This window comes from Monodelphis domestica, chromosome 3 (assembly GCF_027887165.1).
Source record: "Monodelphis domestica isolate mMonDom1 chromosome 3, mMonDom1.pri, whole genome shotgun sequence".
NCBI classification, from domain to species: domain Eukaryota; kingdom Metazoa; phylum Chordata; class Mammalia; order Didelphimorphia; family Didelphidae; genus Monodelphis; species Monodelphis domestica.
Window position 1 is genome coordinate 455,808,231 of NC_077229.1, and position 23,215 is coordinate 455,831,445.

At 39.9% G+C, this 23,215-nt stretch overlaps 1 protein-coding gene across 4 annotated transcripts in view; it reads left to right on the top strand.

Annotated features, from left to right (window-relative positions):
- RASGRF2 (Ras protein specific guanine nucleotide releasing factor 2) overlaps window positions 1–23,215 on the top strand; it is a 336,767-nt gene that overhangs the window by 294,937 nt on the left and 18,615 nt on the right. For all 4 annotated transcript variants that reach the window (XM_007487377.2, XM_001363496.3, XM_001363426.4 and 1 more), the window contains exons 19-21: window positions 1,905–2,017; window positions 19,958–20,018; window positions 21,059–21,162. In XM_007487377.2, coding sequence (XP_007487439.1) covers window positions 1,905–2,017; window positions 19,958–20,018; window positions 21,059–21,162 — 278 coding nt within the window. The remainder of the gene's footprint in view (window positions 1–1,904; window positions 2,018–19,957; window positions 20,019–21,058; window positions 21,163–23,215) is intronic.

Genomic DNA, 23,215 nt, shown 5'->3' on the forward strand with positions numbered 1-23,215 from the left:
TTTCTCTCCTTCCAAATTTAAAGAAAAATAAATAAATCCTTGTAACCAATACATGTATTGAAACAATTCAAATTCTCACATTGGAATGTCCAAAAAGTCTGTTCTGTTCTGCATTTTGAGCCTATTACCTTTCTGACTAGAGATAGATCATGGTAAGCCCCATCAATGGTATGCTAAAAATCCATGGTTGGTCATTTTATTGGGCAGAATTCTCAAGTCTTTCCAACTTGCCCAGGAATCACACAGCTAGTTTGTGTCTGAGGCCAGATTTGATTTCAGGAAGATGAATTTTCCTGACGTCAGGCCTGGCATTCTATCTACAGTGCCACCTAGCTGCTTGAAGACTTGATTGTTAAATGAACACTTATAAACTAGAATTAAGGAAAATGGTGTGTAAGTGCTAGGAGAATCTCTGATAGAGAGGCATAGTATATAAGGTATAGAGTGAGAAGGAATCTGTTATAGGAAGTTATAGGGCAAACCTGTTCTGGAGTCAGAAAACTGGGTTTGAGTCCCAACTCTGACATTTGTGAGGGAGGTGACCATGGAAAAATCATATTACCAGCCTGATGCCATGGAAAGAATTCTGAACAATGTCTGATCTTGAATCCAGGTTCTACTGGATGACTTCAGGTGTCACCTCACTTTTTTCCATCTCATCTGTAAATTGAGAGGGTTGGATTAGGTGTCCTTTAATGTCCCTGATGGCTGTATTATGGTGCTATGATCTCTAAGCTTTACTTTCCTCATCTAGAAAATGGTCCTCATACTTCCCTCCTCCCTAGAGTTAATACTACAGGGAGAGTGCATTGCAAATTATAAGGTGTGACATGCCTGGGAAGTGTTATTATTAGAACACCTTAAGTAAGGGCTTCAGAGGTTAATCTTTCAAACCATTCTACCTTGAAAAGGAAAACACAATAAAGAAAACAGCCATTAAAATGTTGTGTCCTTCTTCCCCTTCAATGCATAAAAGAAATCAAAATGAATGGCTGAGTTCCATTGGGCAGTGCTAACTTGTTATGCATGTTCTTTGTACTCAATGTTCTCTGTGACTTCTGTACCCAAGGAAACAGACACTGAATTGTGGAATGGATGTGTAAAGTGTTTAAAACACATCATTATATAATCCCCCATAACTAAGGTCAGACTGGTATGTGAGCTCATGGTAATGACAGGAATTAATTGAATGATAGAGTGATGGAGAATTTGCAAAGCAGGTCAAGTTCTGCAAGGCCAAGAATCCACTGAAATTTATTTTTTCCTTTCAATATTTGGGTCCTTTCATCCATAGGCATGTAGTTACTTGCACTGGAAATTACTTTTACATCATTATAAACAAAAAAATTCACCTCAAATCTAAGAGTGGCATATAATCAAATGTATCCAGGAGTAAAAAAAAAAATCTAAATTGACACAATTGTGTATCCTGTTCCTATGATGGATCAACCATATGGGTGTAGCCAATTAAACCATAAGCTCCATGAGAAGAAGAACTGTGTTTTATTCATCTTTGTGTCTGCCTCCCTCTCCAAATATAGTGTCTTATATCTGGAAGCTACTTGTTAATTGAATCAGTGGATGTGAAGATCCCTTCGTACCTTTTCCTTTTATTCAGTAGCCTCTGACATCTTAAATATAGTAGACATTTAATATTTGTTTGATGAGTTGCATTGATTTCTTCATCCATTGTTTTCCCAATGACAGAATCAAATAAAATGCCATAACTGAGTTTATAGATCTTTCCATCATGAGTATTGTGTTTAAAAGTATCACGTAGTCTAAATAAAGCCAAGGTCCAATTGGACATGTAGGAATGTAACCTGGAAAATGGTGACATATGGTTTAGAGCTTATCATTTCAAGTCTTAAACTCAAGAAGACTTAAGTTCTTTTATTTTGTAGGATTTTGAACTCAACAATGAACTCAAGATGAATGTCCTAAATTTGCTGGAGGAAGTCTTGAGAGACCCTGACCTTCTACCCCAAGAAAGGAAAGCTACAGCCAATATCCTGAGGTAAAGGCATTGGAAGATGAGGCATTCTGTTTCATTGCTCATATTTTGTGCTTTCTCCTGAACGTTCTTGTGCTAAAGTAGGATTGTCTCCTCAGACACTACAAACTCTAAGACCAGAATAATACTACCTACTCTTGACATAGTACTTTAAAGCATTTAAAGTGTTTTACGTAGGTTATCTCATTTCAGTGAGTACTAGTGGGATGAAGATGGCCATAAGCCCAAATGGTTCCAGAGGCAAGAATTCACCACACAAGGTTATGATGGAACTTGTTCATCAATGGATGATGGCATGTCAACTTCCATTCTTTGGGAGTTTCTGTTCTAATAATAACAGCTAGCATTTATATAGTGTCTGCTATGTGCCAGGCTCTGTGCTAAGTACTTTTCGTAAATATTATCTCATTTGAACCTTACAACAACCCTGTGAGATAGGTGCCATTTATGATCCTGATTTTACAGACGGGCTCATTGAGGTGAGTGAGATTAAATGACTTGCTCAGGTCACACTGCTAGTAAGTGTCAGAGATTAGAATTGACTTTCTCATGACTTGAGAGCCATCACTCTATACAGTGCACCCTCTAGCTGCTTTGAGCTGTCTTAGAACATTAGGAATGATAATATTGCATGTATTATTCAAGGCAAAATGTGCCTACATGGAATATATAAAAACTGGATAATCACAGAATGAGCTAATCATAAAGAGGACTCTCTGGGGTTCATGGAACTCCCCCTATCCTCATCAATGCCAGTCACACTATTTCTGCTATTCCAGACACATATTCTTAAAAATGGCCAGAAGGAGATTCCTTAGCCATCTGTAAAACTCATTCTAGTGTCCAACCGCCCTCATTATAATGAGTTATCTAATCTAAATCCCCTTTCTTATGTCATTTTAGCTGATCACCAGCTCTCTCCTCAGTGGTATCAGTCTCATCACTTAATGATAATAGCTCACATTTGTATAACATTTTAAAGTTCATAAAGTTATTTTCTCCCAGAAACCTTGTAAGGAAAGTAGTGACAATACTATTTTCTCTACTTTACAGATGAGGAAACTGAGGCTCAGGGATGGTATATAACTTCCCCACAGCCACATACTTAAGAAGTGTCAGAATTGGCACTTGAACTTCTGACTCCCTGTGAAGTTGTGCATTTGTAATTTGTCTTCCTCCTCCTCTTTCTCCTGCTCCTTCTTTTTCTCCTCCCATTTATATTGCACTTTAGTGTTTGCAAAGAGCTTTAGAAGTACTCTCACTTTATCTTCACAATAAACCTCTAAGCTAGGTGCTATTGTCATCTCCATTTTACAAATAAGGAAACTGAGTCAGAAAGAAATTAAATTACTTGCCTAGAGTTAGCCTACTAACAACTATCTGGAGCTGAATTTGAACTCAAGTCTTCCTGACTCCAGTACAGCCTTCGATCCACTCTACCACTTAGCTCTCTCGGCAGAACAACATGCTTCTTCTCAAGAGTCTTTAAAGGGACTGTTAGCCTATAATGGCAGGACCACAGAAGCAGTTTTCAGAGGGCTTGGAAAGAGGTACTGAAGTGTGTTAAGCTGGAGGCAATTGTGCAAAGGTACAATGGGTTTGAACCAGTCTGGTTTTTAGCTTCAAAGTCTTTTAAACATGAGTGAGTTGAGTTGTGTATATAGATTTCATAATGTGTGTGCCCCGACCAGAAAAGCTTCTCTGTGGTTAACATGTCAGCATTTTGACTTGTTGCTATTGCATTGCTTCAAGGGATTCCTGATGATGTACGACAGGGAATGGCATGGTCACCAGAGAGTCTTTTAGCAGAAGCACAGGACAGCCTGCAGATGTTCATGCTGTCCCTCAGGGTCCCTGAGTTAGCCGCAACGAGCAGTGCCAGTGGTGAAGAAAAGATTAAAGGGTCAAGCCCCAAGTCCCTGCCAGAACCAGACTCTTCCCCTTCCCTGTCCCCTTCCCCTTTCCCTAGAACAGCCCTCTGACCCATAGACACTGGCTAGAACTGAGAGAAAAACCTCTTAACTCTGGATTCTATTGGCCAGGCTTGATGGGGCAAAGTGGACTGATCAGAAACACGAGACTTAAAGGCAGCAGCAACTAAGAGATTTGTTGGAACAATCATGATTGACTTCCTCTGACTTCTCTAGGCTTGGCCCCAAGAAAATGTTGTGCTGTCAACTCTTACTCTGAGGAACCTTGTTTCTTTTCCATAGGGTTCTGCCTGACTCTAAGCTGTAAACCATTTCCCTTGTATGTAGAGCTGCCTGGTACCTTTATTAACTCTTGCTACCCCTCTCCCTTGCTCAATACCAATTCTGGTCCTTATTTCCCAGTGAACGAGCCTGACTATCAGTTTGCCTCCTACCCTTTGTCCTTTCATTCCTTTCACCAGTCAGCCATCAAGAAGTACCATCATCATAAAGTACCATGACTGCTCTAGATACAGAGATTTCATTCAAATCCTGCTAAGTGTGAGAAACTCACAGAAGCAAAAAGCCTCTTAGTGTACTGCTGTCAGGATATCATTTCAGACATTAAGAAATGAAGCTTTCGAGCTTGGAAAAATCCCTGGAAAGCTATCTGCATATTTAGGACCAATTTTCTGGAATCAAATACCCCATAATTTTAATTTGTAAACTAATCAACTTTGGTGAAAAATTCTTTAGAAAAGAGTAAGCTGGACATGTGAAGAAATTAGAACAGTATTCCAGTCCAGCACAATTAATAGACTGAAAGTTAAGTATATCTTGGGATGGTTGGGTTCATAAACGTCTCTTTGAGAACAGACCTAGATTAGTTAGTGATTTCTATCAGCATACATGTACCTAGAAGACATTTGGGGGAATGAAAAGGAGAATAAGGAAAAAGCAATTAAGACGGGATACTCAGAAAACAAGGATTCAAAGCTGTTTCAATTTAAAGAGAAAAGGTATGATATAATGGAGAGAGCCTTGGACTCTTGAGTCAGAAGGCATGGGTTCAAAATATGGCCCTCTGTAAGTCACTTGACCTCTGGGCTTCAATTTCTCTGTCAACAAAATGGAAAAAAAATTGACTACAAAAAAGCAAGATTTGATTTCATTTGATGAGAGATTATATTTTTGAGGGAGTGACCCTCCTCCTTTGAGTGCTAGTATGATGCAATGAAAAGAGGGCTGGATTTGGAATCAGAAAACCAGGGTCCAAATCCCAACTCTGCCCTTTGATACCTATAAGATCACTTCTCCCTCTCTTGGCCTCAGTTTTCCTCATTTGGTGGAAATGATCTCTTGCTATTCTAAGTGTAAAGTAGGTCTAATAATACATTAGAACTGTAGAGGGAATTTGGGATCATTTCTCCTCTGTGGGGACCTGGGGAAGTGGGTAAATGAAGAACTTGAACTGAGAATAGTTTGATTTCTGTTCTTATCTCATCTCTGCTCTGCTGTTAAGGCTTGGGCTGAAGGTGTGTCACTCAGCCAGAAAACAGTATCTTAAGGCAGGATTTCAAAGGGAATTCAGAGAAAATCAGGAAGAATGCATCTACTTCTGGCCACTGGAAGGAGCTGATGAGATATAGACAGGCTCCTTGGAGGGAGTACATATGTCAACAAGGCCACATGGCCCTCTTGAAACTAAACCCGGATGCTAGCTTGGAATAGCTAATGAAGTTTTTATTGTAGAAACAGATGATTAAGATCAGGTAATTAATATGATTCAGGTAAATGAACAAGGATAAGAATTTGAAGGACACAGAACCATAAAAATGTCCAAAACAAGGGACTCAGATTGAGAGCCAGGCTTAGAAACAGGAGATCCTGGGTTCAAATGTGACTTTAGACTCTTCCTGTAGACCCTAGGCAAATAATTTGGCATTGCCTAGCCCTTACCTCTCTTCTGCCTTGGAACGAATACACAGTATTGATTCTACAAAGAAAGGTAAGGGTTTAAAAAAAAAGATGTCCAAGACATAAGTGAAGAATGCTGCTACAAAGTCTGGGCTAGGACAGGCGTCATGCTTTATCCAAAGTAGTGTTAGGATGGGGCAGGAAGATTTGGAATTCTGAGGATGATTGATAGAAATAGAGTGACAGTTGAGGAGGAGAGACTTCTGATAAAAGATTCTGGGAGAAGACTGAGAGGATTCTGGGGAACCTCTTGGTCTTCTGCCTTGGGACCTGAAGCTGTGAAGTCCAGTTTCTTGGGGCTGAAGAATTACTGAGACGACCCAAGAAGACCCTGCTTCTTTCTCCAAGCTTGTTGCTGTTCTCTCACCAGAAACACAACTGTTGTTTCCCTCCACCTGCAGCAAACCATCTCAGTCTCCTGAGAGGGGCTGATAGGACTCTCAAAGCAGAGAGTCTGCCTCCCTGCCTCCCTGAATTATTTCTTTACTTATTCTTTAGGGCTTATTAGTATTAAGTCAATAGAAGGGGCTATTTAGTTGGGAATGGGGTGGATATGTCTGTGGGCACTTGCTATAAGAGGCCCGGCAGATTAAAGACCGCGTAGGATCCTGGTAGAGCTACCTAAACCCTCTCTCCATCTCCCTTCTCCCTGCTTACCTGTTCCATAATAATAAATTATCTGTAGCTGTCACATCCTGGCCAAGTCTCTCAATTCAAGTTATAGGGAGACACTCCTGGGGTTTGGGTCAGATTCCATATTGGGGCCACCTCTAAACCTTTTCTGAAAGGAAGGCATTGAAGACATCTACAAGGGGGCTGACTGGGGAGAGAAACATTTAATTTCTTCAGCCATTTCCCCAAGAGGCACCAAGTGATAACTGTCAGCCTTTTATCATTTGAGTGAGAGAGGAGCTGCCATTCCTTCTCTCACATGGGCTTTCTCTCACACCCAGTTTCTGATCTCATAATCCACCCAATACCTCCCTGGTGTACCACCATAACCAGTGAGCTAAAACCATTTATTATAATCAACAAGAAGATCCTCATTTTTACAGTAGGAATAGGTGGGATCAGATGCACTCACTCCTCCAGAGAACCAGGGACCAAGGCAGAGCTCAGAGGGGCCAGGAGTTGAGCAGAATTGAAGCAAAGACAAGCAGGAATATAACAAAGCTGGACTGGGGGAAAGACTTAATAAATAGGTTCTGAGAAAGATTTGAAAATCCCACTATATCTGGAAGATTTTTTTTAATAAAAAATGTTTATCAAAATTCACCAAAGGCCACAACTCTTGGTTTTAAATATTTCTGGTTGTCTCCACTTGTCCTTGTAGAGTTTTTCTCTTCTTATTTATGGCTGTCCAGCAGCTATCCAATATTCCTTCATGGGTGACCACCTGAAAGGGAAACTAGGGCCTGAAGGAATATGGATGGAAGGGTTTAAAAACTAAGGTAGGGAAGACATGAGAAGAGAAAATAGACAGAGACAGTGGCCAACGTCCAGCCCAGAAGTTCATTTCACCAGCAGCACGCTGGCCCTATCTGATGCAAATGCTAAATGAGTGCCTGTGACACTACAAAGAGACTAAACAGATAGCTTGGCCAGTTTTCTCTACTGCAGATGTGGGGAGGGGTTAGGATATCACAAGGTTGGAGCCCTGACTCAACTCAAGGGTATAGAAATTAATCATTAGATAAATGTATCCATAAGTCTGGTCCCTGAACAGATTGCCCATAAGAGTCAGCTTTTGAGTGCATCTATAATATTTACATGATTTGTTCATGTCTGGATCCCAACATAACTTTACCTCATGGCTTTCTCTTTACCCATCATATTTCTTTCTTTGTTGTACTGGGCATTTTCTTCTATTCTCTCATATCTTCAGTTTTCTTTTCTGAATTAGACTTTTGTGCTAGAATCAGACCAGATCTTTTCTATCTCTTGGTTATGGATGCCTTAACTGTTGCAGTCTGCATCCAGTAGCTAAGATTGCTTAACCATCCTGCCATTGCACCTTTCCCAATGGGTTTGGGCACCATATAGATATTTGCTGTTTTTATCATCATTGTCATCATCTCAAGTGCTATATGAAATTCTAGACTAGTTTTGAGGAATGAAAGTGTATTGTATTTCTATTAGCATATGTTATTAGTGAAACAAGCTACAATCTGACCTTTGTGCTGTATTTGTCTCACATAGGAGCACAACACACTGAAAAGTACATCGAATTCATACATGAAGTATCAAGATTAGACCCAAGACTTTTAGGTTAACCTTTTAAAAAGTACCAAATCTCCTACTTAGCTGTCCAATATATCCCAAATGGGGGATAATATAATTAACCTATGCAAATAGGTGGGCAGCCTACAAGAATAGGGAGATCTTAAACCAGTTTAAATCCAGAGGGAGAACAGAGGCAGAGAAATGTGGCTCTGGTGAGTTGGGTTACTTCAAATGATGTTTATATTTTATTGTGTCATCCCTGGGAAAAATCTTGTGCATTGGGGCTTTACTGAATTCTGCCTGAAATCTTGGGACACTGAACACCATAAAGCTGGAAAGTGGTTACTCCACGTCACAATGTCAACAACAGTTATTTCCTTAAAACCTGGTAAACTCTTCTCCCTCCATGTGGAAGTGCCTGAACTTTGACAACAAGGAAACATTAATTTTCCAGCTTCCCATATAAACCTAGATCAGAAGTTCATAACTTGGGATCTGTGAAATTCTAGAAAAAAAATGTTGATAACTATTTGAATATAATTGGTCTCCCTGGCATTCCTGGGTATAATCCTATTTTATGCATTTAAGAATATTATTCTGAGAAGGGTCCATAAGCTTTACCAGAATTCCCTTCGAGGGCATGACTGTAAGTAGTCCATGATTCAAAAAAGGTTAAGAACTCCTGGGCTTCATACCCATGATCTTATACTACTTGAATAAATGATTGATTGAACTCTCACTCATAGAATAATGTTATAAGGCCAGACCTTTTTCCTCTTGGAGCCTTGCTTACTGGAAAAGAGATATAAGAGAGAGGGGGGTGGAGAGAGAGAGGGGAGAAAGAGAGAGAGAGAGAGAGAGAGAGAGAGAGAGAGAGAGAGAGAGAGAGAGAGAGAGAGAGAGAGAGAGATGGAGAGATGGATGGAGAGAGACAGACAGGCAGATAGGTAGATAGAAAGATAGACAGATAGACAAACAGATACATAGTAGATAGATAGATAGATAGGTAGGTAGGTAGGTAGATAGATAGATCACTTGGATCTTTCTCAGAGGCTGTAAAATTTTTTCACATAAAATAAAATTGGATGACAGCAAGATTTCATATTAGCAATAAACATATAAATAAATGTCATCAGTGGAAATCCTTCCACAAAATGATAATAGACAGGATGATTTGTTATTAAATATTTTTATGGTTAAAGAGGAAGTAGGTTCTTGTTCTTCATTTCAATTTGATATTTCTTAAATGTCTGTTATGTGAGATTCATTGTGCCAAGCCAAGGATGAGGGCAGCCAAAAGGGGCCAGGTGGCATCTGGCTAGCATTGCTGGCCCAGGCTGACAAGGTCTGGAGTCTGGGAGAACATGAAATCAGTCCATAAGGGAAGCAGAAACAACAATGTGTGGTTTTAATTGTATAATTGTCCTAAAATCCAGAGTTTGAAAATCTTTTGGAGGAATTTTAGGAGAAGAGACTTGCCAGTGCCTCAAATCAGGAAGGCAAATTTTTTGGAGAGGATGCCATTAGAGATGCCTGCAGAAACCACATGCTGCATCAAGAGATCCAGAATTAACTGAATTGAAGGGGGATGAGCACATTCATTCTAAATGTAAATTCTTATGCCAAAAGGGAATGCCCCCAGTTGACTTTTTTTTTGTCAATGCATCTATTATTATTTTTGTTTTTTCTTTATTTTTTTTATTTCCCTCTTGTTCCCAGGTTATTGTAATTTCCCCTTAGAAAGGGCAATGTTTTATATGCTTTTTGTGGGAGAATCCTTAGAGATACACGTTGGTTATTTGAAATGATTCATGGGGGAGACTAAGCATATTAATCTCCCAAGACTCTCAGTCGAGGAGATTTCAACACGCTTGTCTCCCAATAGAATCTCAGGGGGGATTGTGAGAAGGGAATTTTGATTTGATCAATCAGAGATTTAGACTTCCCTTCCATTTGTTTTGAATTTGGGTCAATCAGCAACCAGGGAATTGATGCTACAGGCACTGCCCCCCCCCCCGGGTGGTGCCAGGCTAATTGAGGAATTGTGACTGGTTCCTGGGGGGTGATATAGGAGAATTAGTGGGTGAAGGGAACAGCATTTAAGGTGAGACCTGGTAGGAAACAGGAGAGGGTTGTTTTTGAGGCTGAGATTTGGAGAAAGACTCTGGGTTGTTAGGCTATTTAATTCTTTACCTCTCTATATTTCCCTCTCTTGTTATATATTAGAGCTATTAACAGTCTTGTGACTTAAGGTTTAATTTCTATAAATGGTGACTACAATGTTTTTTACTCACAATTTATTCAAATCTATTCTAACCATTACAACACCTAGGATGGGCTCAGAACCTGAGGCAGGGCCAATTGGCTGTGTATCCCGATGTCAGTTGTCTGCTGCATACTGATCATGTATTATAATAGGTTTTAATCATTGCCAGAAGATGATTGTAGGTGAGTTTTTTCCTTAATTAGGTAAAATGAAGAGCTCCTTACTCTTCAGAAGGAAAGAGGATCCCTGGTTTCTCTGGCTTCTTTTGTGGCTCAGCTCAGATCCCACCTTCCTCAAGAAGTCTTTTCTGCCATTCCTCCTCACCCCTACTCTTCTCTCTGAGATTACCTTTCATCTACCCTGTATATATCTTGTAGGAATATAGTTGCTTGTATGTAGTCTTCTCTATCAGAAGAGAAGCTCCTGGGGAGTCAGGGACCATATTTTTGCCTTTGTTCCCCCTAGTGATAGCAAATGGTTAATAAGTTCTTATTGACTTGACTTGAGCAAGTTGTCTGGCAAAGAAATAAGATTTATGAATTTAGTTAAATTCAAATCAAAGTATTTCCCACGTAGTATATATGACACATATAACTCATAGCCTATATTAGTTCAATTCAGCCCTGAAAGAAAATAGGATGGAATGCTAATCATTGAAGAAGACATCGAATATCATATGGTAATAAGACAAGAACTCTTACTTATTAATGATAATACAGCTAAGACACATTTTTCTAGTGAATTTTTCCATGTTCAAGGTTGATTAGTCCATTGTCAAGCTCTGAAATTAAAAAAAGTCAGGATCCATATAACAGTGCAGTGACTGATAATTTAATCTTGGCAGTCTCACCACATTTTACTTACATAATGGTCATTAGTTCTCCAATTCAAATCACACAAGCCATTCAGCAATTGGGAATCCATGTTTGGGTAAACTGAAATCCAAAGACAACAGAGTGAATAGAGATCACTTTGCGAGCCCTTTGCATTTCTAAAAATACCAAAAAGAAAGATTGCCTGATGGTAATCTCCAAATCTTTCAATCTATTGGAGAGACCTATTTAGTTCTAGAAATCCACAAAAGAAATAATAATAACCTTTAAGATTCAGAAAAGGAATTACTGCAAAATTTGCTGAGGCCAAATGTGGAATCAACAAAGCCAGTTGAGGCATCTATATGATGCCGTGTGGACAGAGCACTAGAGATCAGAAGTCCAGAATTCAAAACTAGCCTCAGAGATTTATTAGCTGTTTGACATTGGGCAAGCCACTTAACCTCTGTTTACCTCAATTTCCTCACATGTAAAATGGGGGTAACAATAGTACTTACTTCCCACGGTTGATGTGAGGATAAAATAAGATAATATATATAAAGAAATCTGGAAACTTTAAAGTATTATATTATTGCCACTACTCTTTTGAATATTCATAATGATTAATAGGCAAAGTTATAGGATAGTAATGAACTTGAAATCTATTGGGGTAAGAGAATAGTGGGACTTTAAATTCTTGACCCAGCCTAATATAAAAAAGAACATCATCACAGAATCATAATAACATTTAGACCTAGAAATCACATAGCCTAATTCTCTCATTTTATGGATGAAGAAATTGAGACATAGAGAAATTATGACTTACCCAAGATTTTAAAATTAATTAAAATATGACAAGGATTTGAACTCAGATTTTCTGACTCAAAATCTAGTGCTCTTTCTCCTAAACCTTTCTGCTTCCCAAATTAGTAAATAGCTCTGGAATAATAGACTTCTTTCCATAAGTCCATTTTTACTTAAGACTTTTATTATGTTTCAGCTTTTCTCTGGTGTGAAATAAGGCTACTATAAGTCAGAATCTGTTAGTCTGAATGCTTACATGGGCACTGGGACTCATCGTCCACATCGTTGGAGGTCTAGACATGAGATATATTCTGATATCCTCAGATGAAGTGTGGGTAGAAACAAAATGAATCAGATTTTGAGTCTCAGGGATATAGTGGGTGGAGACACAAGCCAAAGAGAAGGATATTGGAACAGCTCCTAAGACTGAATCTAGTTCCTGTAAACCCAGAACATGGGAATCTGGGTCACGGATTACAATAGAGGGTGTCTCAAAAGTCTTAGTGCTGTTTTAGCCTTGAATAGACTTTTGGAATGTCCTATATTTGCAATGTGTATTTTTCTGCCCTCTAGACAAAAAGGCCCAGAAAACAAGTTTGACACCATCAAGAGCATATTTCTCTCTGAAAGTCAAAGTTTATTTTAACTATAAGTTTGGTACCTCTGGTATTAGCAAACATTCTGTTAGGCCCATACCAAAATATTCCCCATACCAATATAATCTGCATAGCCCACAAATAGGAAATACTTTAGGCATATGGAGAATTTGCCTCAACAAATTAGTTATTAAAAAAAAAAAACAACCTTACCTTCCAGCTTAGAATAGGGAGCAAGTATTGGTTGCAAGACAAGAGCAATAAGGGCTAGACAACTGAAATTGAGTGAATTGCTCAGGGTCACCTCGCTAGGAAGTAGCTGAGTTCAAATTTGAACCCAAGACCTCCCATATCTCCAAGCTTGGCTCTCTATCCATGAATTGAGCTAGCAGACCCAGCTATTTTTTTAAAGAATACATTTCCTAAATCATTCAATATCCTATTCTGCCTGAGATATTTGGTAGGAGCAGATATCACCTTTAGCCTGTCCAATCAAACTTCTAACTTTTCCCCCCATGCTCAATGGAAAAGAACTGCCAAGATTTTTATTACAAATTCTTTTCAATACCAAGAATAGTGAAACCTCTATCTAATAACATAGTCTTGAATATACTTGCAGAAGAGATGGAAGTGGTGATAATGAGAACTTGATCCTCAAATATATGTGCAATCTCATTGATTTGTAAGTTGTAAGTTACCTCCAGCACTGAAGTTCACAGTGTATCCATACCTACCCATCCTGTCCTCGGAACAGATTCTAGAAGATAAAAGATGCTGAATAAATGCTTACTTCTCTCCTGTCCTACACCTTCCCTAAGTCCTCCTAATTCTTCATCCATGGTTGTGCCAAATTGCACCATTTTGCTGGGGACTTTCCTCACTTTCTTCAGACTTCTTCTCTGGATCTCCACTTGTTATTTCTCACCTTCAACCACTGTTAAGCAAATCCATGGAATAGGAGATCACTAGCTACTGGAGGAGTCAGTAAAAACCTGTTAAAGGAAGTAAGAAGCATATGAGCTACAAATTCCATAAGGTAAAAGTTAGGCATGAGAGGACAGCTTGAGCAAAGAAGCAGAGTTGGAAATTAGAGATGAAACATCACATATGAGGAGCAACCAGAAATCCAGTTAGCCAGGAACATTGAGTACATGAGGAAGAATACTGTGTAATCAGCCTGGAAAAATAGGTTGAAGCCAGTTTGTAAATAGAGTGGTTTGTATTTTATCCCAGAGGCTTAATAAAACCACAGAAGGTTCTGGAATAGGGAAGTGACACAGTCAGATCTATAACATAATATATGTATGGCAGCTTCATGGAAAATACATTGAAATGGAAAGAGACTAGAAACAAGGACTGCAATTAGGAGGCTACTACAGTTAATCCAGATGAGAGGTGATAAAGGTCTGAACTAGGGTGTTGTCCATATGAGTAGAGAAGAAGGGAAAGAGGCAAGAGATTTTGTAGAACCAGAGTCAACAAGAATTGGCAATTGTATGTCAGTGATGTTTAATAGTGAAGAGTCAAGGATTATTGAATCTTGGGCTACAAACCTAGTTGACTATTTTGGATAGGCATGTTTGGACAGTTCTTTTCCATTGAGAAGCACAGAGGACATCAAAGTGGGAGCTCCCAGCAGGTAGTCAGAGATGTAGGATTGGAACTATAATAAAGGATAGATAGATGGATTTGGGATCATCTATGTCGAATTAATAATTATTGGACCAGTGGCAGCTGAAGGCATTACTAAGAGTCTGTATAGAGAGAAGAGAAAAGGGTCCAGGATACCCATACATAAAGGGCAGGATGTGCATGATATCTCTATAAAAAAACCTGAGCTATATCAATCAAAGTAAAAGGAAGAGAAGAGAAGGAAGAGAAGTATCAATAAAAACCAAGGAGAGAGAGAGAGAGAGAGAGAGAGAGAGAGAGAGAGAGAGAGAGAAGAGAGAGTATGCTAGAGAACTGGGTTATCAACAGCGTGAGAGATTGAAAAGAGGTCAGGAAGAAGTATTCAATGAATGTTAATTCATCTAAGTAATGGCATTCAGCAGAGCATATACCAGAGGACTTTCATATAAGATGTGCCTTTTCTCATCCATATGGCAAACTTTGATGGCTTATGGGTGTAATGATGGGTGCATGAGGGGATTTTGGAATCTTGGCATCAGGGATGAGAGACAAAAAGCGTCATTTGGAGAAGAAGGGATGCTGGGAAGGAAAACTGACCTGAGAAAGATCTATATGGAATTCTGGGCTTTCCAAGTGAGTCCTTGACCTGGCAGGACCTGTTTCCTAGCTGGAGGATTTCACCAAGAGCCACAAAATAATATCCTGTTCCTGTATCCAATTTCTTTCATAGATCCATCTTCTGCCTGGTATCTCCAACTACTTCTCAACTGAGGAGAAGATCCCTCAAACCACAGAGAGGGGTTGTGGACTCATGGAGAGGGAGACCAGCTCCCTTGCCTTTTCAGCCCTCTTGTACCTATAAATAGACCAGATAGACAGATATATAGATTAAATTGTGGGGCCATTTAGTTGGGGAACCAAACGGAGAAACCTGGGTCTGCGAAACCATGCTGCCCAAGTGAGAGACTGTATTAGGAAATATAGGGAAACCAATCCCCACTTTCCATCTCCCTATTTGCCTACAATATTATTATTAAACTTTATAAACCCTAGTCAAATTTATCCAGCTTTTGGCTTATACTTGAGGAGGTATCTGATCAAGTTCAACAGGGAGGCACTCAGACCATCTCTCACTGAGGCAAGACTCCACAGAGGCTTGTCCCCAAATCCTCTCTGCCTGAGTAACTGAGGTTATCCTTGGGTTTATTCAATAGGGGAACCTTGACATCAACTCCCCACTACCCCTTTTCCTCAGGGAACTTCAATATACCAGTACAGCAATTGGCAGCAACCCCTCTCAGGGGGGTGAGAGGAGAGTAGGTGCTAGCCCATTCAGTCACCAACTCTCTCTCAGTCAGATCCTTCTCCAGATACTCCTTGAGAAACTCCACTGATATACCATCAAAAATCAGTGAAAGGATCCTTTATTTTAATATCAGGAACCTCCATTTTTACATGGGTCTCCTGAGACCATTATTTTAGCTCAGAATTCCCATAATGTAAGCAAGTAGAAAGTGAATAGATAGGGTACTGGACCAGGAGTTTAGAAGATCTGGGTTTAAATTCTGCCTCACATGCTAACTAGTTGAGTGACTCCAGGCAACTCACTTGACTTCAGATTCCTCCCCTGGACAATGAAAAGAGTTGGTTTCAGTGGCCTTTAAGGACCCTTCCAATTCTAGATATATGATCCTAGTTTCTCAAGGATTTATGAGTACTTTTATAGGCTACAGTAGCCAAATACTGCAGGTATACCACCAATAGATCCAACTTTCCCAGAAACAGACTCACATCCTAAAAGCTAGACTTTTGGGACTTCAACAAAATCAGTACCATGCAAACTGAGTCTATCTTATCAGAAAGTGAACTTCCTCATTTTAAGTCCAAAATTGATGCAGTTGTATCATCTCTAGATGTCTTGTGTTATGTGGGCACCCGGGCCCAAAGAGCCCACCACCATTCAGAACTGCTCACTAGCCTTTCAGAATCAGGAAGACTCACCTTCATGAGTTCAAAACCAGGCCTCAGACACTTACTAGTTGGGTGATCCTGGTCAAGTCACTTAGCCCTGTTTGCCTCAATTTTAACATCTTTAAAATGAGTTAGAGAAGGAAATGTCAAGCCACTCCAATATCTTTGCCAAGAAAACCCCAAGTGGGGTCACAAAGAGTTGGATATGACAAGAATTCAAGTATTCTGTCCCAGTTCATTGTTCTTTCTACCATACCAGGATACTTTCTTTTGGCTTAATCATATTCTTATGACAGTTAATTATGTTTATAATGATTTGAGATTCTTTAAGCACATTTTTGGGATTGTTTTCATTCTGTCCTTACATAGCCTGAAGACTTACTGACATTTACAACTCAAAAAAATTTAACTAATGAATGAATAAATTAAACATTTATTAAGTGCTTACTATGGGCAAAGCACTGTACTAAATGTTGGGGCTACTAAGAGAAAAGTCAGACAGCCCTTGCTTACTTACTCACAAGGAGCTCATATTCTAATTGGGGAAAATGCATATGGAAAGATTTAGCTCCAAGATGGATAGAAAATTCCGATCATATTCAGGAGGTGGTAGCAAAGAAGATGCTAAATTTCTTCTTTAATATTATTTCTACTGATAATTTCTTACAGTTCCACAAAGCTAGGAAGTATCTATAGCCAGATTTGATTCCAAGTTCTCCTGACTCCAGGTCTGATGCACTCTCTATTCACTGAGTCACCTAGCTGCCCCTAAGTTTCTGACACTGGCCCATTTAACAGTACTTTAGTTTCAAGCATTTTCCTTTCTGGGTCTTCAGAAGCTGTGAGTGTAGCATCTGCAGGAGCATCTCCATAGAGATTGCTTCCTAGCATAATGTCTAGAGGCACTGGGCTGGAAGCAGAGCTAGCCCCCAGACTCTTGGGTTCAGGGTCCTGGGCTGTCTCCATCAGGGTCTGAAAAAAGACAGTGACCATGGTGGTAGTGGTAGTTTAACTGGCATGTGTCACCTACCGTCTTTACTTCAGGGTTGTCCCATGGCCTGTCCTATGGTTATCAGTTGGCAGTTGGTGGGGATGGCTTGGCCCCTTCTCCATAGGATTTCTTTCTTGGATGATGAGCCTGAGGACCTGACTAAAAGCAAAACCAGTGGTCTAGGGGTTGCAGTCACTCCCAGGGTTCTTGTGCTCCTCTGCCTTCTGGTGACAGTTGGTCAGTAGCTGTTGATGGTAATGAGGAAAGTAAGACTTTTCTCTGCAATGGTTTCTCTATGCAATGATGGCTAGGGGGGCCAGTTTGGAAGCAAGTCTGGTTATTAGAGAATACTGCTATTCCCAAGGCTCTTGGGTTTAGGATCTTGATTTGTCTCCACCAAGATGTGAGAATCTCTTATATCCAACCTCTCTATTTCACATAGCCACTGCACTTAAATTCAAGACCCCATAAACAATTATTTGAATTATTAAATAGGCTTCCAGTTTTTCATCTCTTCCTTCTCCAATCATACTCCACACAGCTGCCATATATATTATATATAATACATATGTGTGTGTCTGTGTTTGTGTGTTTCCATATAAGTGTGTAATAGAAAGAAGGCTAGTTTGATTGGAAAGAAGAGTGTTGAGAGGGGTATCTGTTGATGTCCTCATTTTCTCATTCTCAGGCTGTTTGAGTGTTTAATGACATAACATGCCCTTTTAGAGAATAAGAAAAAAATCTCATGGAATTATCTCCCTTCCTTCCTTCCTTCCTTCCTATTTTACAGTCCTGGGTAAATGATAGACTTCAAACCCATCAATGGGTTAGGGGAATTCCTACCCTAAGTATATGAAGATTTCCTCACCTCAGAATAGATATATGAGAACAGTTTGTTCCAATGGCCATGAAAGCAGCTGAAGCAGGTGCTCTAGAGCACTTAGAGCCATGTTGGCAAAACTATGGCACACATGCTAGAACATGCCAGAAGGGGCTACTTTCTTCCCCCTTTCCACAAGTGTCTGTAGACATTTTTCCTATCACCTGCTCCTCTGTCCAACAATCCAAAGGGAGTGCTTCCTCCCTCCCCTGTCTGGGGTAAGGTAGAGGGGATCATATATGGCATAAGGGTTGCAGTTTGGGCACTCAGTCTCTAAAAGGTTCATCATCACTGACTGAGAGTTTGCTCAGACATCAAAGATGCCAAGTCATCCAATGTATCCAGGCCATCACCAGTCTTCCTGACTTTTGTCTTATCACTGAAATTGGATGACTGAAGAAAGAGGGAGGCTCATGACTTTGTGAAGCTCTGCCTCACTTCACTTGCTCAAAAGTCTAGATATCACTCCTCATGTCATTGGTCCTTTTAAAAAATGAAGGACAAACAATGGCATTTTGCATTTGCTGACTAAACTCTCCATATTGTCTGTGAGTCAAATTGGGGATGGAGAGGGGAACAGGAGTCAGAGTTGTGAAATGGGAACAAGATCGACAAGTTTGTGATCTTTGCAGCCTTGCTCAGGACACAGAAGAGTGTCAGGAAAAGGGTATGTCTTTGGGATAAAGACCCAGTAGTGATATTTTTGGTTAAAGGGTATACACAGTTTTATAGCACTTTAAGGCAAAATTACTCTCCAGAAGAGTTCTATCAGTTCACAGTCCTAGCAATAGTGTTATTAGTGTCCTAATTTTCCCACATCCCATCTAACATTCATCATTTCCCTTTTTGTCATATTAGCTAATCTAATAGAGATGATGTTGTACCTCGGAGCTGTTTTAGTTTACATTTCTTATTAATACTGTCTTGGGATATTTTTTTCATATGACTAAAGATAGTTCAATTTTTTTATCCGAGAATTGCCTGTTCATATCCTTTGACTATTTGTCAGTTGGGCAATGCCTTGTGTTCTTATAAATTTGAAGAGTATATGTTTTTCATCACTAGCTTCCATTTATATTGTGTATATCTTATATGTACAACTTCTGGCACAATTGTATTCTTCATTAGAATGTAAGCTCCTTGAGGATAGGAACCATGTTTCTTTTACTTTGTATGTCCAGGGTGGGCACTTACCTAATAAGTACCTGCTGATTGACTGAATAATGACCAATAAGGATGGAATGGTGAATTGGGGCTGAATTGCAAAATAACTTTTAACTGCCAAGGAGCTTATATTTCTTCCCAGAGGTGAGAGGAAGCTGCTGGAGTTTTCTGTGCAAGGTGGCAACATGGTCATACCTATCCTAAAGGAAAATCCCTTGAGTGGCTAATGATGGGAATGGCTGATAAGGAAGGGAAAGACTTGAAGCAAGTGACACCAAATTGGATGATACTGCAATGATCCAAACAAGAGGTGATGATAAGTTGCCAAATTAAGGGTACTGGCTGTGCCAATGGAAAGAAGAAAATTAGGAGGTAGAAATGACAAGATTTTTCATCTGATTGGACATAGGATGGAGAAGAGGGTAAGGGAAGTGAAGGAACCAAAGCTGACACTGAAATTCTGAGGTTGACAATAGATACACTCTTGATCCTTCCCATTTCTGATGAGGGTAACTACAGAACTGTGGAAGTTAAACCTCCCTACAGCAATACAACCAACACCTGTTTAATAAATATCCTTTTGTCCTACCCAGCTTCATGGACTTAAGCTTACATGCCTGTAAACACAGGGGGAAATGGAAATGTATTTTAAATACTTTCTCTCTTGCCCATAGTTAAAAATCGATTGCATGTAAGATATTTTGGTCTTTTTCTTAGAGCCCTTTCTCAAGATGATCAAGATGATGCCCACCTCAAAATGGAGGATATAATCCAAACGGTGAGTGTGTCCACAATTTTAGCCTCTAATCACAGTAGGTTGAGTCTCTGAGAACCAGTCAGTTACCTGTTATTGCCACATAGCCGTTTAATTAGCGACATAGACTATATACTCTTTGGAAAAGCCGTTACTAGCTCAAAGAGTATGCATGCTTTAGTAACTTTGGGGGACACAGTTTCAGTTTGTTATAAAGACTTTTTTTTTCTTTTTGTCTTTCTCAGTGGGAGCAGCAGGAGGAAGGTTTTAGGGTTTATGGATTGCAAATAGCTTTCTCTTTTTAATTAATTTTTTCAATGAATAAGCATGTATTTTAATTGGAAAAATTTTTAATTAAAAAAGAGAGAAAATCCTTCCCAAACCCTATACCTTCTCTAAACATGAGATGCTATTGCATGGTTTATTCTCTAAAATGAACTTGTCACTGTCTCTGATTCAGGCTCAGAGGTGAGTGATCAGTGCTGAGGTTTGAGGAATTGGAGCTCTTTAAAACCTACTTATTTTGGGAGCAGCTAGAAAGCACAGTGTCAGACCTGGATTCGGAAGGACCTGGGTTCAAACCTGACCTCACACACTTCCAAGCTTTGTGACACATGAGGAAGTCAGCAATTGCTTAGCCCTTGCTGCTCTTCTGTCTTAGAGTTGAGTCTAAGGCAGAAAGTAAAGGTTTTTCTAAAAAAGCACCAAACAAACAAAAAGCTACGTCTTTCAGAAACGAAAGCAGGAAGCTGATGTTTTGCCATAGAAAAAGTAAAATGTGACAGCACACCCTCAATAAAGTTAGAAGACAGGCTGGGATAGCAGAAGAAGCACTGCCACTGGAAACAAAGAACCTGGGTTCAAATTATGCTTCTGATCCTTTACTATCTATATGAACCTGGCTAGGTTATCTAACCTCTCTAGGACTCAGCTTTTTCATCTATGAAATGGACTGGTTGAACAGAACGAGCTATGAATTGCCTTCTGACTCAAATTCTATTATCCAATGACAAGATTAAGGAAATACTGATAGTTAATACTGAATTTCTCTTGCTTTCTTGCAGCTTGACAGTCCTAAAGCAGAATGCTTCGAAACTCTGTCAGCCATGGAACTTGCCGAACAGATCACACTATTGGACCACATAGTGTTCAGGAGCATCCCCTATGAGTAAGCCTCTGGAGTGGCCCTTTGGCCAGACATCCTTCCCTCTAATAATCTGAGAGACCAATGCTGATTTGTGTGGGTAACCTCTGCAGGAGGAGGTTTATACATTAACTCAGTCCTCCCAAAGGGTCTTTCTGAGCCTGTTCTTGTGTGTGAGCCACGGAACACCAGGGACTCCAGTACTCCTTGTTTCTCCTTCATCTCCTATGCAGGTGCCCCTAGATTTCACACTCCACAGGGCTCCTTCCCTAGCTTTCTGGACCAGCCACCTCTGGATCACTGCCAGAATTTCTGTAGTTCTTGCTCTTGCCTTACCCCTATCCCAAAGTAAAACAAACAAGCAAACACAGGATGGACTTGGGAGTGGGGCAGAGAACAGATGAGAGCAGTCCTGTGAAACTCAATAGAATGGAGACCACCAATCCATACCGGGGGTCTCTGTGGATGACATTTTGGCTTAGTATTGAGAGGTAATCTCATCTGGGTTACTGTATTTTTGTTTATCCTGTTAAATATTTCCCAATTACATTTCAGCCTGGTTCAGGCAGCATGTGGGAGTTCTGCAAGGCAGCATGCTTGGCATCTCTGGGTTAGAGGATATTTTTGCAAGAGTCAATCAATGGGAATGGGGGGAGCAAGAGGATGAGAATTTTGCTCCAAGTCCAGAAAACTTAACTTTAATGTGTATACATATGTATGTATGTATGTATGTATGTATACACACATATATAACATATCTATATCATCGGCAACACAAACAAGCACTGAAAAAAAAATTTTTTTAAGCAACTAAGCTGGAGATGGGAGATCCTGGGTTCAAATGTGGCCTCAGACACATCCCAGCAGTGTGTCCCTGGGCAAGTCACTTAACCCCCATTGCCTAGCCCTTACCATTCTTCTGCCTCAGAATCAATACACAGAGTTAAAAAAAAAATCAGTCAACTAATATTTATTAAGTGTCAGCTTTGTGCCAGGCACTGAGCTAAGTACCAGAAGAGTCACTTTTGTGAAAATGTGAATGAGTGGAAGGACCGTGGCTTTGGGCAAATAAGACACTAAATGGTTCCAGCTGAGTGATGCCCAGCTCTACCAGATTTGGCGTGCCCTGATGTCGAAGGAGATATAACACCTATTCTGAGCCTCCTTCCCCAACACCTCACCCTGGCATTTCAGGTGCCCAAAGGGTAGCCAATTATTTTTCCCCGTGAAGTCTGGATGGTTTTCTCCTATTGTTGTTTATGAGCCCTCATTGATTACTACCAACCAGATTTAATTATCTTTTGGGGGGACATGCACTGCAAAGATTAAAATTAATATTCAATAACTAAGTCTTCTATTTTAAAAGTTTTATTAGTAACTAAAGTAAAAGAACTACCTAAACCCAGCCCAGTGGGGAGAGCAGAACTCATAAACGATTACCTGAAGATGCAAACATGCCCAAAGGGAAAAGCATTCTGGGTAATGTAGTTTTAGGGGTTCAAGATTTTCTAACTATACAATAGTAACTTGCCCAGGGTCACACAGGTAGTAGATGTCTGAGGCCAGATTTCAACTCATGAAGATAAATCTTCCTGACCCCCCAGTCTGCAACTCTATCCCAATATAACACCATCTACCAGCCCCCTAATTATCTTTTGAAAAGGAGTGTTTCCTGAGATGCTACAGCAAAAGCACTCCTCCCCAAGAATATGACCCGTTCTTGCATACAAGAGACCCCTGGGGAAATGGATTCATAAAACAAAAGGGACAAAGGGACAAATCACATTTTCTGATGCAGCTGGTCCAGCAGTGGAGAGGGAATTGGCCCTAGAGTCAGGAAGACTTGAGTTCAAATTTGGCTTCAAGCACCAACCAGCTATCTGACCCTGGGAAAATTACTTAACTTCTCTTTGTACTTTAGTTTTTTCTTCTTTTAAGCAGGGAGCTTAACAGTACATACTTCACAGGGTTGTTGTGAGGATCAGATGAGATTATTTGTAAAAAAAACACAGCACAGTGCCTGGCACATGGTGTGTGCTATATAAATGCTTATTGCCCTTTCATCTCAAGTATTGGA